This window comes from Chaetodon auriga, chromosome 24, assembly GCF_051107435.1.
Source record: "Chaetodon auriga isolate fChaAug3 chromosome 24, fChaAug3.hap1, whole genome shotgun sequence".
Classification (NCBI taxonomy): Eukaryota; Metazoa; Chordata; class Actinopteri; order Chaetodontiformes; family Chaetodontidae; genus Chaetodon; species Chaetodon auriga.
In genome coordinates, this window is record NC_135097.1 from 6,210,609 (window position 1) to 6,229,101 (window position 18,493).

The following is an 18,493-nucleotide window of genomic DNA, read 5'->3' on the forward strand; positions in this document are numbered from 1 at the left end:
AAGCGTTCACCCTTTAACGAGCTCGTTCACCGCAGTTAGCTAGCTTAACGGTTTTAACGACTTAATTAGCAGCGCCAGGCTAGCGTAAACTCTACAAAGCTTGTTTAACTACCGACAACTAAATCGACATACGAACTATAAACCTCACCCTTTTGGTAATTTTATCCATGTCTCTTAGTGGTTAAGATTAAATTAAAAGCTCACTTACCTTTAACTGGAAAAGTGCCTCTTTTTCCAATCAGCCCACACGTTCCTACAGAGTTATGTTACACTGCCCTCTGCAGGCGGCGGGATGTCAGTACACTACTAATGTGTGCAGGATGCTATGACACACTGCGGCCGCTAGGTGGCACACGAATATAAATTTGTGTGAGGGCTGACATAACGAGGATGGATCAACCGATTGTGCTTTATTTAGCGAAATCTCCTAAAGTAAAATACCCATGTATTCATGAACAAGACACGAGAATTTACCAAGCAGATATGAAAGATGCCGTTGAGTTGCATGATGGGAAGTGTGCAATTTTGACAATTCTTCTAAATGTGTCTAAATGTGTACAACCAGTTGTTTTACATACAATATTTAATAGTATAATTAAGAACAAGTAATAATAATTGAATGAATAAATAAAGGAAACAGCAACTCTAGTTTATGTCACTTCCCTGTTGGAGTTGAAATCAAATGTTTCAGTTCAGCTGTTCAATTTTCAGATCCGATATACAGTTAAGTTGATGCATTTTCATAATGAAGAATAGTGAATGGCAGTTATGTAATGTGGATGTGAGTCTGGGTGTTTGTGAGTCTCTGAGAGAGTGCGTGCAGTGTTGACCAAAGGAGGAAGTAAGACTGAGCGCACCTGACAGCATCACATCTGCTGAACAAGACGTGTCACGTTTTGCTCTGGTTGCTAGTTTTATAAACCATCTCACCAGCTGTCAAAGCACTGTTTTGCAAGAGTTCAGCATGTCTGTGGCCGCGGCCCTCATTTCCTGCCTAATCTCTGTTCCCCACAGAGGAGATCAGATTGATAACGTGGTGCATCATTATCATCGCAGGATAAAAATGTGTGTTTTTGTTATGCAGCTGCAGAGTGTCAACCTGTCTGTTTGACCAGAGCTGCTAGATGATTTGTGGCACGTTACGCTGCTGCCATAGTTTGCATTGACTCTCTCTTCTGGGTCTGCTGGGTCCGATTATCGAGTCTATTAGGACCACGGTCCCTTATTTTCTTTAGAAAGCTAATTTATGGGCATCAAATTTGGGTTTACCACAGGTGAGTTTCATCGTCCAATAACTCAGGATTCAGTTATTCTTATTCATTGTTATTATTTTTAATGTTTTCCATTCATTTTTCCTTTGTATTTATATGATATGTACGAGGGTATGAGTGCACCCTTTGAGGCGTTTTAGCCGAACTTTGTTGCTGTAAAACAAACAAAACAGCTGAAGAATTTAGTGAGAGCAGCTAAATCAGGTCTCACACTCATGAATCTGTTCCTGCAGCCTTGCACATTGCCGACGGCCTGAATTTATTTCTGCCTCATAGTTTTTTCTCATTAATAAATCTGCGCAGACAGATGCGGATGGTCAAGCCTGGCACAGAAAAAGGCTGCAGCATGTGGGTTTGTGTGTGCGCTCCTGCGTGGTCATGCAGAATATCAATATGTCTGCGTGGCCAGGAGTTTGTAGCTGAAGCTTTGTATGAATTGTTTGTGAGTGAGACGTGTGTAAAGCCGTGTGAGACGGCAGAGGTAAAAATAATGGTTTAATGTTAAGCTGAGACTATTTATAGCCTGGCCTGCACTCACACGCAGCGTAAATATTTTATAAGTCCAAGCAGCCTGCAAGAAAGTGACGTCCTTGAGGTAAAAAATCGACCAGACACACTCACAGATTTATTGTCCTTTACTGAATAACCTCACACATGATGGTCTATAGCTGTACCATCACAGAAATCAGGTGATCCTCCAAAACAACTCAGGTTTTGGTAGCCAAAAAGGTTCCAGTTAATCAATACACAAAGTCTATTACAATATATTGTGCATCATGTCATATCTTAAATTGTCCTCCATCCACAAACGTCCAATCGGTGACCGTCGTCCCTTAAGATTGCCCCGAGCAAGCAATCAATCATTCAGCCATCAAACAAAAAACAACCTGAAAGCCAATTAAAACATGTAAATGTGAAGATATTAGCATTCATGAAAGGCATGCATCCTTTACGCTTTCATTTTCAGTGTCGCTCTGCCTCACCAACACACAGTTGCACATCTGGGAGCTGAGCGGCAACAGCTGGCTGCTGCAGGCCACTGAAATGAATATGAGTGCAGCAGCTATGTCCTGAAGTGTTGGGTGACTGTGTCTTCAGACAAAGACGGATAAAGGCACACACATGCACACACACGCACACACACACACACACACACACACACACACACACACACACACACACACACACACCGAGCAGGCTGTATGAGACAGAAGCGAAGCGTCATCGTGGGAAAGGTCCACAGAGAAGAGAGGTGTGAGATTCCACACCTCCACAAGAGCGATCGATCATGTAGCGCACACGCACGCTCACATCAACACACATGAAAGCAAACATAAAAATATACAAATACAGGGAGCCAGCATACCAACGGTCCTGCTCTACCTCGGTCTGTACTGTGAAATGCACATATAGTCCATTTTTTTTAACCAGAAAACGTCAAAACAAAGGTCCAATTCTTTGCTTTTTCCACAACTTTTTTCCACATCTCCATCTGCATGCGAGGCAGTGAAACCTCCGGAAAAAGCTAAGATTTGGGCCTTGAGTCAAGATTATTTTTGTCAATGAACTTTAAGTCCAGCACACCCTTTTTTTTTCTATCTTACTTTTTCTTTATACAAGTGCTACCAATAACATTAACAATGGCTCCATTCTATTCAAGTGTCCCAGTAAGCCAAGAGCGTGAGCCAGCAGCACCAGCACCCTGAAACTGAAGCAGATAAATGGAATTCAGCCATAACTGTTATTGTTTACACCTGTGTTTTTTCCTTCTGGGACACTTCAGTGAAAAAGACTTATTGTTTATTGCATGATATGACTGAACTGAACTGAAACATTAAAGATATTGAAACTATATTTGCAGGAGCCACCATCAGACACTTATTTCTGGCTTATTGTGTTGGAATTGAGCAACTAAACAACCAAAATCCTCAAAATAATTACCACACAGACACGTTTGGGGCCCCCTGAGGGTTTGGGGCAAGTGGCAGTTGCCCACTTGGACACACATCTGTGGACATATTGTCCCTCTGCACATCTGTACATTTAAACTGTCCACACCAGTTGTAGTTTCCTCTGCTCTCAAGCAAGCGCAAACGTCGCTGACAAAGTGGGTTAACAGAGGAGAAGATGTGAGAACAGAAGGGAGGAAAAAACACTGAGGGTTGAAAAATGAAAGGAAGCAGTGAAAGGAGAAAGAAGGACATGAGACGGAGGACAAAGGGAGGTGTAAACTACAGGAATAAAGAGCAGCTCAGCAAGGAGAGAGGAGGAATACACGCTGAGAGCGAGCGATTCCACGAAGTGGAGGAGGGAGGCAGGGAGGAGTGGGAGAGAGTAAGATGAGGAGGTCACTTCTTGAGGCAGCGTGAACTGGATTCAGCCAGACTTCCATAAAAACAGCCTCGTCCAGGCACCGCTGACAGTCGGGGAGGGGCTAGGCCGAGGGAAAGGAATATGAGAAACGCATGCACGCACACACACACACACACACACACACACACACACACACACACACACACACACACACACACACACACACACACACAGACACACACACATGCAGACAGACGCTGGTGAAAAAGAGGATCCTCTCTGGGCCGCCCCTCGTGAAAAACAGCAGAGTTTTTAATCTGTACAAGTCATCACGCCCTGAAAGAGGAAGTTGTGTTTTTAAGGGTCGCCTCAGAGGATGTACGAAGGCGCAAACGCACACTGTGCTGTGACAAACTCAGCTGCTGGCTCAGCTGATTGGGATCACTACACGTCCAAGGCCTTGTTATTCTTGAGGGCTGTCTGTCGTTTGGGATGCTGAATGAGGAGTGGGATGCACATGTTGTTTTCCATCTACATAGCTATTTTTAAGCAGAATGTTTTGATGGAATTGTTTACATTACACTTAGATAAAGCAGCCTTTGTCCCAGCGGGACCCTGCCTGGAATAATGACTCTGAAAGTCAACAGTGATATTAGGGATCTTGGTAAACAAAGAGCCGGATGAGAAACATAAAGTGTGTCAGCTGTGGTGCGGTTTGGACATGAGTGATAAAACCAGCCAGACAAGTTCAGACTGGCCTGAGTTTTAAAGCACAGATGCACACAAGGAGAGCAGAAATCAAGATTACGGTCTAACATCCATTTAGGCACATAACGTTTATATCGACTGAGCACATAATGACCTGTGCATGAGAAACAAATCAACAACAACAGGACAACAGTTGAAGCCGACTTTAGACTCTGACCTTTAACCTGTTGTGCTTATACTTTAGGAGGAGATTATTTTTAGCAGCAGGGGAAATCGAGTCTGTCTGGTTCAAGTCTGGACTGCTTTGCAGCATGACAACAATGTGAATTCGACAAATAACACAGATGATGGATTACACGATTTAAAGCTGCATTAATTGATATTTTGGCCACTTGGGGGCAGCACAACAAGATGTAAACACAGTGTTGACGTTATTAAGTTAAGCTGGTTTGCAAGCAGTTGTCTGTTGACACATTCTGCAGACATGAAGCGACAGCAGCATTTATTTCTTTTGCCTCAGTTTTGGTCTCCACCAGCTCCTGGGGAAAATATGTAGCTCCTTAACTGTTTTATACTCGCCTGTAGTTCACCAGCTAGTCGCTAATGTGGTGAGACTTTTGCTCTCTATCGTTAATTTCCCCCGTTCATGACAACAGCACTCGCTCAATTTATATTAAAGCTTAAAGTTCTGCATAATTATGGGCACGGCCGCTTTAAGTGACGGCAGCCAGGCTGCATTCGACCACCTCTTAGCCCATTTTTGATAAGCCTATTTTTCTATAAGATGCATGCATGCATCATTTGAAACATGAGAAGAAGAATAACAGCTCTTGCAGATCCTCCTCCTCATCTCCTCTTCATCTCATGGACACTGAATAATAACATTAATTTTTCATTTCCTGTGTTTACAGGTTTCAGATCCTCTCCTCAACCTAAATCAGCGCTCTCGAACACATTGTCCCGGGAACTCATATGTTTCTAGGCACATGGTAAACACAAGGCTCCAATTACAGTCTCCGCTCCTCTGCTCAGAGCCCTCCTTCACCTCCTCCTCCTCTGGCCCCTCTATCCCTTCTTTCTGTTACTTCTTTCTCAACACGTCTTTTCTCCAACTCTCGCTGTAAATTCACACATCCCTCCTTTTCTTGCGGAGGTCACAAGCTTCTTCACTTTCCAAATATTTTCCTCCCCCCGACCTCCTTCTCCCCCTCTGCGCACTCCTCCTCTCATACCTCTTCCCCTTGTTGAGCAACCCCATCTTATGTTACTGTAAATAAGTGTTTATAGATATATGGGTATGAATAAACAGCATGCCATGCACCTGAATGAACATGTGCTCGGTCTCCTTTGGGACTGGAAGGCACGGACGTTTCCTGGAAAACAATGGCCGGTGATGCATCCACACCGGTGTCGTCACGGTGCTCCTTATATGGCGTTAATATGCGAAGGGTCTCGTCTCATATGTCTAAAAAAATGCTTCAGCATATGTACGCTGACATACAGTATATCTGTCATAATGTGAAGACATCAGCCAGTGCTTTTGATTTCAGAAGTTGCTTTATTGAAGTGTTATTCTTTGTTCTGTACTCACACGTTTCTTACATGAGGAAATCTGGAGATGTTTAGTGGTTTTGGGGTCTGTGCCATTAAATACAAAGAACTGTTTGCATGTTTGGTATTAACAAATGTTACGCTATGTTCCCTGAGACAGATGGGAACTTTTTTTTCTCCCCCTCCTCCACCTCTTTCCCCTCCCTCCCCTGATACCACCCTCTAGTCCCAGCTGAAGCTGGTTTTGACTTGTGCTCCTCGTTGATCGGTTGATGCCAACGCACCGGGCTTAGGGCTGAAAGGCCTTTGTTCTCCTGGCATCACTCAAACCGGATCAAATTACACACAGGATCGTTTTTCACTCAGTATTTTTTTTGCGTGCAAATCTGCAACCTGTATTTTGAGAACCTGAATAGGCTCCTACAGGTGGAGAGTTGAATTTACTGTAACCAGAGGAAACCGTGATCGGACAACAATGAGCAGAGTCTCAGATGAAATAAAGGTGGAAAAACATGCTTTAAGAGGAGACAATACCCTAAACAGATAATAAAACGCCCTTCCATTAACAGCTTATCTCAACCATCTGAAACCATCACAGTCTAAGAACACCTTTGACCCTTTCATCAAATTTCATAATGGATAAGAGACAACTTCTCCAATGAATATGCAAATAGTTAACAGCTGTTTGCACTGTGGTATCATCAAACACTTCCTCCTTTGCTCCTTCATAATGACTATAACCACTAGAGGGCTTTGTCACTTGAATGTAAACAGATGTTTTTTGGGGTGTTTTGGCTGAAAATGGCTGATGCTGTTGCTCTTCTTGCAAACATTTACAATGCAGAGGAGCAATAATGTTAGAATGAGCACTACTTACCTGCTCCAGTAATGTTCATACAGTCCTTTAAGGGAAAACAAAGCAGGATGGAAAGCAGCACCGGCTTCTTGAAGGAATATGACAAGAATATACGACTAAAATATACTGTGTACTATTATTAGTATCTAGGCTTGAATTGCTCTTTTACTTTGGAGCAACACTTTTTGTTACTTCCATTCAAAACCACAGACAGTCACACAGTGGTTATTAACATACTGCATGCTCAGCATCCTGTTCGGGGGTATGTAGAGAGCAGAGGCTCAGTGCATTAGCGAGATGAACTCTCATGGCTCTGGCCCACTTCCAGGTTCTGTAATCACAGTTATCAGGAGGGATCTCAGCGTACTTTTTCCTCTCAGGTTTCCTCTGCGAGCATCTACTGGTGTCTCAATTTTTTTTTAACAAGCAATATATCGTCTTTCATCTCTCGCTTAATTGACGCCTGCTGCATCTCACTTGAATGAAACACCATCAGCTCGGCGAGAAAACGCTCTGTGGCTCAGTCTCAGATTTCATGTCATGATCACTGTGCAGACTAAAAATTAATTGTACATTTTATCACCGCGGGTGAGAACAGCTTCAGCTTCCCGGACATCATGAGCTGTTCCTGATGCAGGTAAACTGAGAGGAGCTGAATGTCTCGTGGAAAAAGAGGTTCCTGCATGCTGCTCACAGTATCAGTGGATTTAGATGATCTCAGCTGTTTATGTGACATATAGTCTCATTCTTGTCTTTTTCTTGTCACTCCTGCAGAGACTGAAACATTAGTTTGATGCACAGATTCAATGGATATCTTGACTGTGAGCAGGAACCTCCTTTTCTACAAGCCATTGAGCCTCTCAAGCTAAAGGGGGCTTAAAGGAATGGCTCTATTTACTGGGAAACACAGTGTGTGTATTCACTTTGTTGCTGAGAGTTCGATAAAAAGATTGATTCCACTGTCACGTCTGTCCAATAAACATGACTACAGGCAGTTAGCTTAGCTTAGCATACAGACTGCAACAAGGTGGAAACTGCTAGCCTGCTCTCTATAACAGCAGCAAAAGTGTAAAAAAAAAAAAAAAAAAAAGTCCAATTTTGGTGTCACATGTGTGCTGGACTACTTCCTGGCCAGGAGCATTTACTTCCTGGAGTCTCTGCTGTTTGCCTGGCAAGTTCACAGTGATGATGAAACTTGGAGACGACGCGTGACGCGTGTTTCTTTTTGCCACTGAAACAGACACATATCTTTCTTTCATATCTTTCTGCTTTTCCACAGAACCAGACTTTCCAGTCTTTATGCTAAGCTACGCTAACTGGCTGTAGTGTGGTATTGATCTTCTTGTCTTACTCTTGGCATGAAAGCTAATAAGCTGAATTCCTAACGCGTCAAACTCTGCTTGAAAAGCATCTTATGGCTCAGATCAGTCAGTGCCAGTGAAAAGAAAATATGTGATTTCAAGAAACCTGAGAGGAAACCAGCACAGCTTACCTTCCCACAGACGACCATGCGGTTCCTTATGTTTCCGTGTATCTCTTTCAGTTCATGTCTGCTCTTGCGCTAGCTAGATTTAGATGACTATAGCTTGAATAATCTCTTTCAGTAAGTCTGTCTTCACACAAGTCATATTTTTGCCCCATCAAACACAGATCCTCCATGTAAATACACTCTGCTCAACCAGCCATTATTGTTGGTGCTGCAGTCTGGTTCTTGCTGGAGACCTGCATCTCCCTGCAGTCTGGCGCCCTGGCACCACGGCCATTACCTCCGTGTTTGCGTGTTATTGTTCCAATTTTCCAACCACTGAGCAGCAAACAACCTCCAACAGTAGGCTTAATCATTAACAGCCTTATCTGGAGAATCTCTATGCCTTTCACCGCCCGATCTGTCACCTGGGAGGCAGTCGGTGTATGTGCGCATTGACGTATGCTTTGTGTGTGTGCATATGTTTCAGATGATTACATCAGCCTCCATGTGATGGAAAGGTGGAATGTGTGTGTGAGAGGTGAGGACTGGAAGAAGGGCTGCAGAGGCAAATACGATTCCCATAATAACTCTAATTAAGACGATTTACAGATAGTACGACTGTGACAGATAGTTCACCGATCAGGCTGTTTCATTGTACTTGAAACCTAACAGCTGATCTTAAAGCTCTGGACTCTGTGTTCTACACTGTGCATGAGTGTGTGTGAGCACAGGTATTGTATGTGTGCAGTGTGCATGTCCTCCACACACACTTATGCATAAGTGTGCAGCGCTATCAGAGTGCAGGCCCAGAGTCAGCTTGAGCACGGTCATAATCTCCCACTTACAGCTGAGTCATGACATGGCCCAAACTCAAACCACACCACCACCACCACCACTACTCTGAAAATCACTTCTCCTACTTTTATTTGGGTTTCTTAGAATTTCTCCACTGCCCGTTAATTACAACCCATGAAGCCTCTTGCTCGCATATATTGGATGTCTTCAAAAATGAGTCGTTCCTCAATCCGTATCCTCAGTGGTTGCCTTTACTGGTAATAATGGGAAGTTGCACTGGGATTTGGTATTGCAGTGTGACAGAATATTAAGACAGTTCTGGATTAGAAGTAGCCCTTTTCATACACAGCACCACAATTTTAGGGCAGTGCAATTAAAGCAGAGCAATAATCATAAACCTCCAAACATGCACACGAAGCAACTAAGGAGTGAATGGAAGTGAATTGTAAGACCAGACTGGAGACAAAAAGCACCAAAATGAAGATGCTACAGTAGAGGCCTTGCTGAGCATCACATCAAGTGTCTGCTGATGCCTGTGGGTGGTTTATTTCAGTCAGCAAAGGGTCTGCAACATGATGTGTAAAGTTTCTGTTGACTTCAGTCTGCAGCTGTCTGAGCAGCTCTGTGAGGCTGCAGTCTACTTGGCTAAATGCTAATGTCAGCGTGCTAACATGCTCACGTTAACAATGCTAACACAGACATGATGTTTACAGTGTTCATTGTCAAAGCTTATTTTGGTGTGTTAGCATGCTAACTTTGCTATTTAGCACTACATGAAGTAGCCTACAGCTTAGCCTGATGGGAATGCCATAATTTTTTTCTCATATTAAAACTAGAAGTCAGCACTTTAACCTCAGTTTTTGCTTCATTTCAAGGCTAATATGCTGGAGTACAGAGACAACACAACAGAAAACTGTGTCGCTCGCTGCCCAGTATACATACAATACACAATAAGACGATGCTTTTCCCTCCCTGTCCATCTTTTTCTCTGCACCTCGGTCTTTGTCCATGTCTCCTGGGTTTTATCACGCACCCTCGAGCCTTATCTCTTTGCTCAAATGGTCCAGTAAGCTGATCAAACACACACACGCACACACATCCACCAAAACACAAGCCATTAATTGACGGGAATACCTGTGACCTCTGCAAACACCGACCCCTCCTTTAAGCTGTGAAGTGCTTACAGGCCACATGATGAGTCAAACCAGTGGAATATTACTGACTGCTGATGTTTGTTAATGGGGCTGAAAGTGAGGCTGGAGAAACAAATCCTGCAGAGTTCTGGAAGCAAAGTGGGCAACATGTTCGCATTAGAAGCTGATTTTACCACCATTTCACAGCCTGTTAAAAAAGTGGGAGACAAATACAAAAAACTGAAGATTTGGGCTCACAGAAATGATGTTAAAGTTTGTTGAATGGCAGTTAAATAACTAATGGAGGTATGACTAGGGGTGTGTGTTGGAGCTGCAGCTCATATCCTGAGGATTTTATCAGAATTAGACCTTTTTAAAAAAAAAACAAAAAAAAAAACGGAGTGATTTGGACTCAATATATTTCAAATTCTGCAACTTTTGGCCAATAAAGAATTAATAAATGCATTAAATACTCTGTCTTTACCACCATGTTGGTGTACCTGGCAATGCGGAGAAGGCGTGTAAATAAATACTAACATTTGGACCCTTGACATCAGTCTATTTGCATGCTTTCCGCACCTAATCTTACCTTTCCATGTTCAAACAATAGTGATGTGGTCCATTTCCTAAAGCTGTTATCTCACAATAATTGTATTTTATCCAAGCTCTTTAGCCCGCTGTAATTAAAAATGATGCAATTAGAAGCGATCTAATCTAATCAAACAAACAATGCCAAATGGAAGCTGTTTGAAGGGTCATTGTGTTTGATCACCAAGCCTTCCAATAGGTGTATTGATCAGAGGAGACTGGCAGGAATGGTGATGATGTTGTTAACCGGAACATGAGTTTTTTGAAGGCTGATACTGCATAGTTAGATAGTTCATGTGTTAATGATTTAATTAATAAATAAAAGCAAATATTTCTGTTCCAAAAAAACAAATATGTAGAATTTCATTCTTGGCAGTGTTCACCAAACCTCTGAAACAGCACCTCGACTGTTGGGGAAAGGATAAAACTCTCGTGATTTTTCGTGATATTGATTTTTAGAAGCCTAAAACTTCAGTATTTCACAAGAAAGAAGCAAAAATCCATCACTGCCCAACCGATCCCACACACATAATTCAACATAAAGTGTCCGAACACAGCCAAAGATACAGCTCTGAGAGCAGTTTAACAGTGGCAGATTATCAGAGTGACCATCCCACAACAGAAGGAGACTTTCAAAGGAAGCTTTGACTTGCTGACCTAGTAAAAAATGTTCTGGATATTCGCTGTACGCCAGCAAAATGTCAACAAACTGGCCCACTGACCTGTTTCCTAATGGCCGAGCATACTGTGTGTGAGTGGTGTGTACCCCTTCCTGCTCCACTGGATGGGTACATTTAGAGTCATTTTCACACTGCATCAGTAAACGTCTCAGATGACTCACATTGTGCACACAGTCAAAACACAAGGAGCCAGAGGTGCAGCTCAGCTCTGCGGCGACACAGGCATGCAAGCGATATATTAGCGTGAGGTCTGCTGAGGTGATTCAGGTGACCTTGTTATTCTGGCCACACTGGCTTGCTCCGTTTTGAGATTAGTAGCCGAGGTTATGTAACGCCGGCCTTTCGCTCTGCACTGGCTATCGTGAGCCAGGAAACGCCAAGGTCTTCAGGTGAAGCTGAGGTTTCCAATGAAATCACGGGGAATGTTAATGTGCTGGACGCCACCCGAAGGACTGAGGTCCAAGGCTCCCTGGCCTGCAGCTGGAGCATCCTTGAGCAAAACTCCATCCGCACACACGACAGTTTTTTCTAAATAAAAGTAGGCATGTGTATAGAAAATATACTCATCTTTGCAGTTGTTTTTCTTAAATAAGAGTCATTATTTTAAGTCTTGATACAGTAGATCAATGTATTGTGATTGCATCATGCTAAAGACTGAAAACAATTAAATTAATATGTCATATATGGACTGAGACATGCAAAAATGTATATGTCAATCATGATGCTGTCCCTTTTGGAATGAGGATATGGTTTTTCAGAGCATACCCGAGAAAGACACTTTGACACTTGAACTATTTAAGGAGGTCAGAGGGGTTTTGTTTCCGCCAACAGGTCATATCAGAGTGTTGTGAGCATTTAGGAGGTTTCGCTTTCACAGCATGGACAGAAGGCGCAAGAAACACCTGCAGGCAAATCAGGATGATCGTGAAGGACACGCTCAGTATCTCCAGAAGGGAGCAGTGTTGAAAGAAAACTCACAAGCTCACATTCTGAAGAGGTAGAAATGCTCCTTCTGGTGTTTTGACCAACTGTCAATTGCATATTTAAGATTTTTTTCCTGCATGCAGGGACAAAGTCATAACCTCCAGTCAGAGAGTGAGGTAGGTCATCTCTGGCAGCATGATTTGGAAAAACAACCTATTATTAGCAGCATGGGTGAGGATGGGAAAAGCTGTTTTTATCCTATGCAATATATACATGCAGGATGGAAACAGCCAGCAGTCGAGCAGCATGCAGAGTGAGGAGTGACACCTCAGCCAGAGAGCTAAATTTAGACTCCGCTGCATCTTGAATAATGAGTGCGACTCAGTGGTAGTTGCTGCACTCGTGTAAGAGCAAAAGAGACTGAGTGACGTTAAAAGAAGGCAGTGATAGTGAGAGGAAGTGGTGAGGAGAGAAGTGAGGGTGCTGCGCCCTAAACATGGCGTGTCTTTCTACCATGAGCCGCCTTGTTTGGGGAGGGTTTCTGTAGGTGGAAGATGTATGTGCAGGACTGATTCAGGAGGAACAGCTGATGGTTGGGAGGGGGGAAAAAAGAGATGGGAGGGTCCCGGAGAGGCTGAGTGAGGAAAAACAAGCCCAGCGCCGGAGGAGGTGGGAGGCAGGAAGGGGGCGGCGCTACTGCACTCATATGAAGGACACCATGTATATTTAGTCAAATGCAGCGACCCTCGTCCAAGCCAAACACAGGTCGGATATTTCTGAGGCAGACCTGAGGGACTTGACGACACTTCTCCGCCACTGGGAGCAGCGTGTGGTTGCGCGCAGAGAGGATGCTTTTGTCTCTTGAGCTCGCACCTGGAGCAAGGAAACAGTGAGAGCTTTTTGTTGTGTTTCAGGTCTTTTGTTGCTGTTTTTTTTCTCACGCCAGAAGCAACGTGAAGGACGAAGTTATTTCATTTTTTTTTTTGGCACTTTTAAGGAGTGTTATTGGAATATGCGCTTTTTGCTCCATAACTGGACTTGATGCGCGTTTAGCGTGTGAATAGTCGCACCACCTGTGACACCGGCAGGCACCGGCACAAGAGACGGTTTGGTAGCCAGCTGCAGGCAGTCTTCGAGGAAACCAGGACTTAGCGCCGTGGACGCAGACTTATTTCAGCTTGTTCAGATCTCTCATTCATTTTCAACAGCCGTCATCGTCGCAGGTTGCTGACTGCGCATCGACTATCAACTTTGCTCATCAGATAAGCGCGACACGCTTCGGCAAACGTGGTTTTACGCACAGGGGAGACGCACGAGAGAAGCGCACGGGCTAGCATCTGGTGCCGTGAGGTGGAAAAGAAGATATAACCAAAAAGACAGAAAAAAAAAGTCCAGCCACTAAAATGACGGACGGTCCAAGACAGCGGAGCAGCACGTCGGGCTCTGCCAAGGATGCTGCCGGCGGGGAGTCGGGAGGTGCAGTTGCACTCAAGAAGGAAATCGGGCTTGTGAGCGCCTGCGGTATTATTGTTGGTAAGTGTTAATTTCATCTATATTAGAGATGACACATCTACCACATGGTGCGACCAGTTCCCTAATTAACCCAACAACAACTCAGCCGTTCCTCCTTTTAGTGCAGCCATACTGCCTTTTAACAGCCTACGGCTCATGTGACAACATAAGAAAAGTGTGATTGAGAGAAATAAAGAGAGGCAGAACATGAGGAGGGAGCGTGTGTGCTGCCACCTGTGCGTCAGCGTGCAAGTCCTCAGCAGGGTTAAAGAGCTGCGCTGGGATCAGACTCCATCGTTCAGTGAGGGACATAAAGTTTATGGTGAATATGTGGGTGTGTCAAGATAAGGGTGATGTGTTCTAACACACACACATGTTATGTGCAGCTGTGCGCCGCACCAGAGAGGAGCTAAACTGTGCGCGCGCGCGCGCGCGCTCTGTCTGCGCACGCTGAGGCATCTGCGTCCGACTGCTGCTTACAGGATGGTACAAAGGTGCATGATGTCCCAGACTGCATACGCACGCGAGCGATGACAACCACAAAGGGCACGCACGCACGCATACTGGCTTGCTTGCTGCATTAACCCCGTGCCAGATCCCACTCAGCCCCCTCTGCAGCCGTTAATCAGTGAAACTTTCATCATGTCTTTGCAGCAGTGATGATGATGTGATCTGTGGAGCTCAGAGGATTATCCACTCACATGACTGACACGTGGACAATCATAAATTGGCCCCTCAGCTCTTGTATATGTATAAGAGTTTTGGTAACTTTGATAGAGCCCTGCAACTTGAAAGGGGCAAGGCAGTTTTATTTCTCATGTAGCTCTGTGGGGGAGCTCTCAGAAGTCTGAGAGGCCTTTCTTTTATTAATCTGTCTCTTGCAAGCCTCTCAGTTTTGTGGAATTACTAGATCCAAAGCATTTGTACTTACTCACTGGAGTAACCCCTTAATTACATCATAGAGATAGACAGGTGGGACATCTTAACTCCATTAAGCCACCATTTTTTCATGGTTTCCAGATGAAAGCCAGTATTAAGATTGGACTGAGAAAGCAGATTTGGTTCACAGTAGATAATCTAAAGGTGGCAGACTTTCATCTTAAAGGTAGAGCTGCTGATGTTCAACTGGCCGCATGTGTTGCTGACCTGTTTCTCCTCAGTTTTGATTATTTGCTCACTAAATTTAGATTTTATGATGACTTTGCGGATTAGATTCAGTGCTTACTTACTGTACATGAGTGAAATGGGAATAACAATGGCATTGTTTTTTTTATTACTCTAATGAGTAAATAAAGTTTTTTTTTTTAAGTTATTGGTAAGTCAGCTCTATTTTATGCTGTTGTGGTTAAACTCAGTTGAAATGATCGAGCAGGGCTGCACAGAGGCCAGTCAAAGGTGGAGAAAGTGGTCATTTTCATTCAGTGCAGACAACAAACAAGTAGCGATCACACCGTCACATGACAGATCGATCGATGGGAACACGGGAGGGGAAATGTGGCCCGGGCGATCCGGGTGGGTCCGGCGACTGTGTGGTCTTCGTGTTGACCTTGACGGGATGAGGAGGAGGGAGAGGGGGTGACTCATTCATGCATGTGTTTCCACGGTAACAGGAGGAAAGAAGGGAGAGCGTGTGTGTGTGTGTGTGTGTGTGTGTGTGTGTGTACATGGGAATTCCCAAGACGGAGAAGAAGCTGGGGAAAAAAAAACAAAAAAAAACAGGGAGAGGTGGAGAGCGACCTTAACGTTAAACCTTTCCAGGATCTTCTGAGAGGATCGCAAACATCAACACATCACTAAAGAGCTGTAAAACACCACCTTAAAATCACCAGCAACTAGTCCCTGACCGTGCTGACTACATCTTTTCCCCGCAGCCACATGTAGATAATTCATTTTTATCTATTACTCTTCATTCGTCCGCAGACTGTTGAGGAGCAGGTTGGCAGCGTTAAGCCGCTCGTGGCATCTTAAAGGATTTTTATGGCCGTCCGGAGTCCGTGCGCCTCGAGCAGTCACCAGACTGTTCTTTGCCGCGGCTTTCCGTCCTTGACCAAGTCACTCATTCAAGCTCACGCTGTCATGTGCGGGGAGAGACGTGAGGTCAGGTGACTCGTCTGATCCCTTCTCATTGTGAACATGCCCCCGCTGGGTTTCCACGAAAAAGGGGCCTGAGCACACGAGGACATCAAACAGTTTTATGGCCTATTGTACAGTACAGGCGTTTATCTCACACACACACACACACACACACACAGAAACATGCAGGAATTGGGATTAGAAGTGAACTTTTGGCCACTCAGAAGAAGGCCCCGCCCTGATAATGCTGTTTTATTAGCTGGCCTGGCTTAGCGTGTCTGAGCTGCACTACAGTTTAACAGTCTATGTGTTTTGTAATTGAATTGCTGAATAGACTCAAATTCACATCAATTTGACTCGATCTATCAGACTCTTCTAAAATGAGCCGAAAAACCTTGGCTGGCAGGCGTAACGATCACACCAAACCCCTCTGACCTTCTTATTGCTATTTTAAGCATTCGTGCTGATTCTCTTTCTCAAATTGCTTGTGTCATGAATTGCTTGGCTATAATAATAACTCACGCACATGTACACGAGCACTCAGGCCTGCGGGGTCCGTGGGGGTCTGGCGGAGGGCCAAGCAGCAGGTTGCCTCAGCTTGGTGCCTGTTTGAACAAGGATTTACCGCTGGGAGGAAATGCAAGAACTAATCTCGCAGGGCTTTAATGAAGGCTGATCAGGGTTATATCATAATGCCGCACAAACACACACATGCTCGTTAATATTCATAGTCTGCTGCTGGCATTCGATCATGGAGGCCTGGACAAATAACAGTTCGTGTCTCCCACTGGCCGGTGTAGTGTTTGCATGCATGGACTCCACTTTTTATAAACTTTTTATCTCCATAATGTGTCTCCTTTTTTAGTTTGTGTTCATTTGTTAAAGATTATTTGATTTTGCAGCATTTTGAGTCGTCTACTGTGCCAATAAGCTTTTTTGCAAATGACCACAATTCATAATCTTACGCTGTAATTAGATTTTGTACGACCTTTATTTAACCAGGAAAGCCTGATTAAACTGTCTTTATCCAGAGTATCCTTCCTAAGATGGGTAGCATCAACAGTGAGTAGAGCTGAAACGATTAATCGATTAATCGATGACTCGATGGACAGAAAAATGCCATTTTGATAATCAGTTCATCGTTTATGTCATTTTTAAAGCAAACATTCCCCACTTCCAGCTTCTCAGTTGTGGAGGTTTGCTATCTGAGACCAAGCCTCTTCCTTTGTGCAACAACAATCCAACAACAAAGGAGGATATCAAAAGAGGCCTGCAGAGATTTGTAACAAGAGTAAGATTTGATCCGGAAATACGAGACATGTGGACAGATTCGATGCGCGCTGCCTCGAGAGATTCGACAGGTCAGGCTTTTTATCCACTGCCTCTTAAGGTTGATCCAAACATGTGAGAGAGAAGCAGCGTTCATGTTCCCCCTTGGGCTGGTTGGAGACAAAAGGATGTAAAAATGACCACAAGAACAGGAAACCTGGAGAGATTCCATGTTAGTCAGCATGTCTCACACACTGCAACGGTGCACGTGACACTGACACACAACATGCAAGCGTGCACATTTACTCACCCCTATAAATCAGCATGTTCCCTTTATTCGCCTGCAAAGATTAGCTTTACGTTTTGCAGAGGCATACATGGGAAGGTGCTGAGTCAATGCATGGCTGCTTTTACCCCCCCACCCCCCACCCCCCATGTCAAAGGTCAACCACTGAAGACCACTGCTGCCATAAACATGTCAACATAACCAGGGGTGTGATGGGTTGTTTGTCGTCTTTTTACCTTTTGCCTGGAACCGGAGTTACATAAGTGAGCGGCTGTCCTCACCCCTCGCATGTGATGTGTATTGAATCTGTTGAAAAGTTCAGATTTTGCTTTAGAGTTAACTGACATGAGAAAGCGCGTGCTGCATTTTTTTTGCAGATTTTGACCTCAGTATGATCATTAGTGGAGAGCAGTTCAAGTTCTTCTTCTCTAATTTGAAGGGATATGAAACGTAGAAAAGCAGCAAATCGTCTATTTGAGAAGCTAATAAATATTGTCACTCTACGCACCGAGCTGAATATATTGCTACAAGCTCTATATTGTAGTTCGTTGGCAGTTATGGGGGTGTGACATATCATTCATACCTTGGACTTTTGTACTGTAAAATGCCACTCAGCCTGTTATCCCGTTATGATTCAAAACCTTCAACCCTTGACCCTGACACCTTTTTTATTGGCCGCTGGGCTCAAGCACAGTCAGCTGAATGTGATTGGAGGCCCCTGACCTCCGACCTCGGCTCCGTCGCAGCCTCATCGGACAGTCTCAGGCGGCTTCCTTTCATGTTGGACCAGAACCCAGTGGGCCATCCCTCCTTCTTTCAGCTCCTGTGTAAACCTCCTGGAACTCTGATGCTCATTGAACCTGTTGAGGCATTACTCTCCCCCCCATCTCCCTCTCATCCCTCCTCCCTCTTTGCACTCTTTCACCCCGTTCGCTGTCTTGCTCCATCTCCTCATAACTCTGTGCTAAGTCAGCAGAAAACAAGTTCCCCTACATCACTGCTCTCTCTCCCTCGCTTTCTACTCATGACCTCATCCTTTTTCCTCTTCAGTTTGTCTTTTTCCTGC

General features: G+C 44.3%; 1 protein-coding gene across 2 annotated transcripts in view; it reads left to right on the top strand.

Annotated features, from left to right (window-relative positions):
• Positions 1 to 18,493, top strand: part of slc7a8a (solute carrier family 7 member 8a) — a 234,638-nt gene that overhangs the window by 200,220 nt on the left and 15,925 nt on the right. The window contains exon 2 of one of the 2 annotated variants that reach the window (XM_076724759.1): positions 13,234 to 13,820. In XM_076724759.1, coding sequence (XP_076580874.1) covers positions 13,691 to 13,820 — 130 coding nt within the window. In that variant the 5' untranslated portion in view covers positions 13,234 to 13,690. Of the gene's footprint in view, positions 1 to 12,825; positions 13,821 to 18,493 lie in introns of those variants that run through there. The other variant, XM_076724758.1, reaches the window with a different exon arrangement.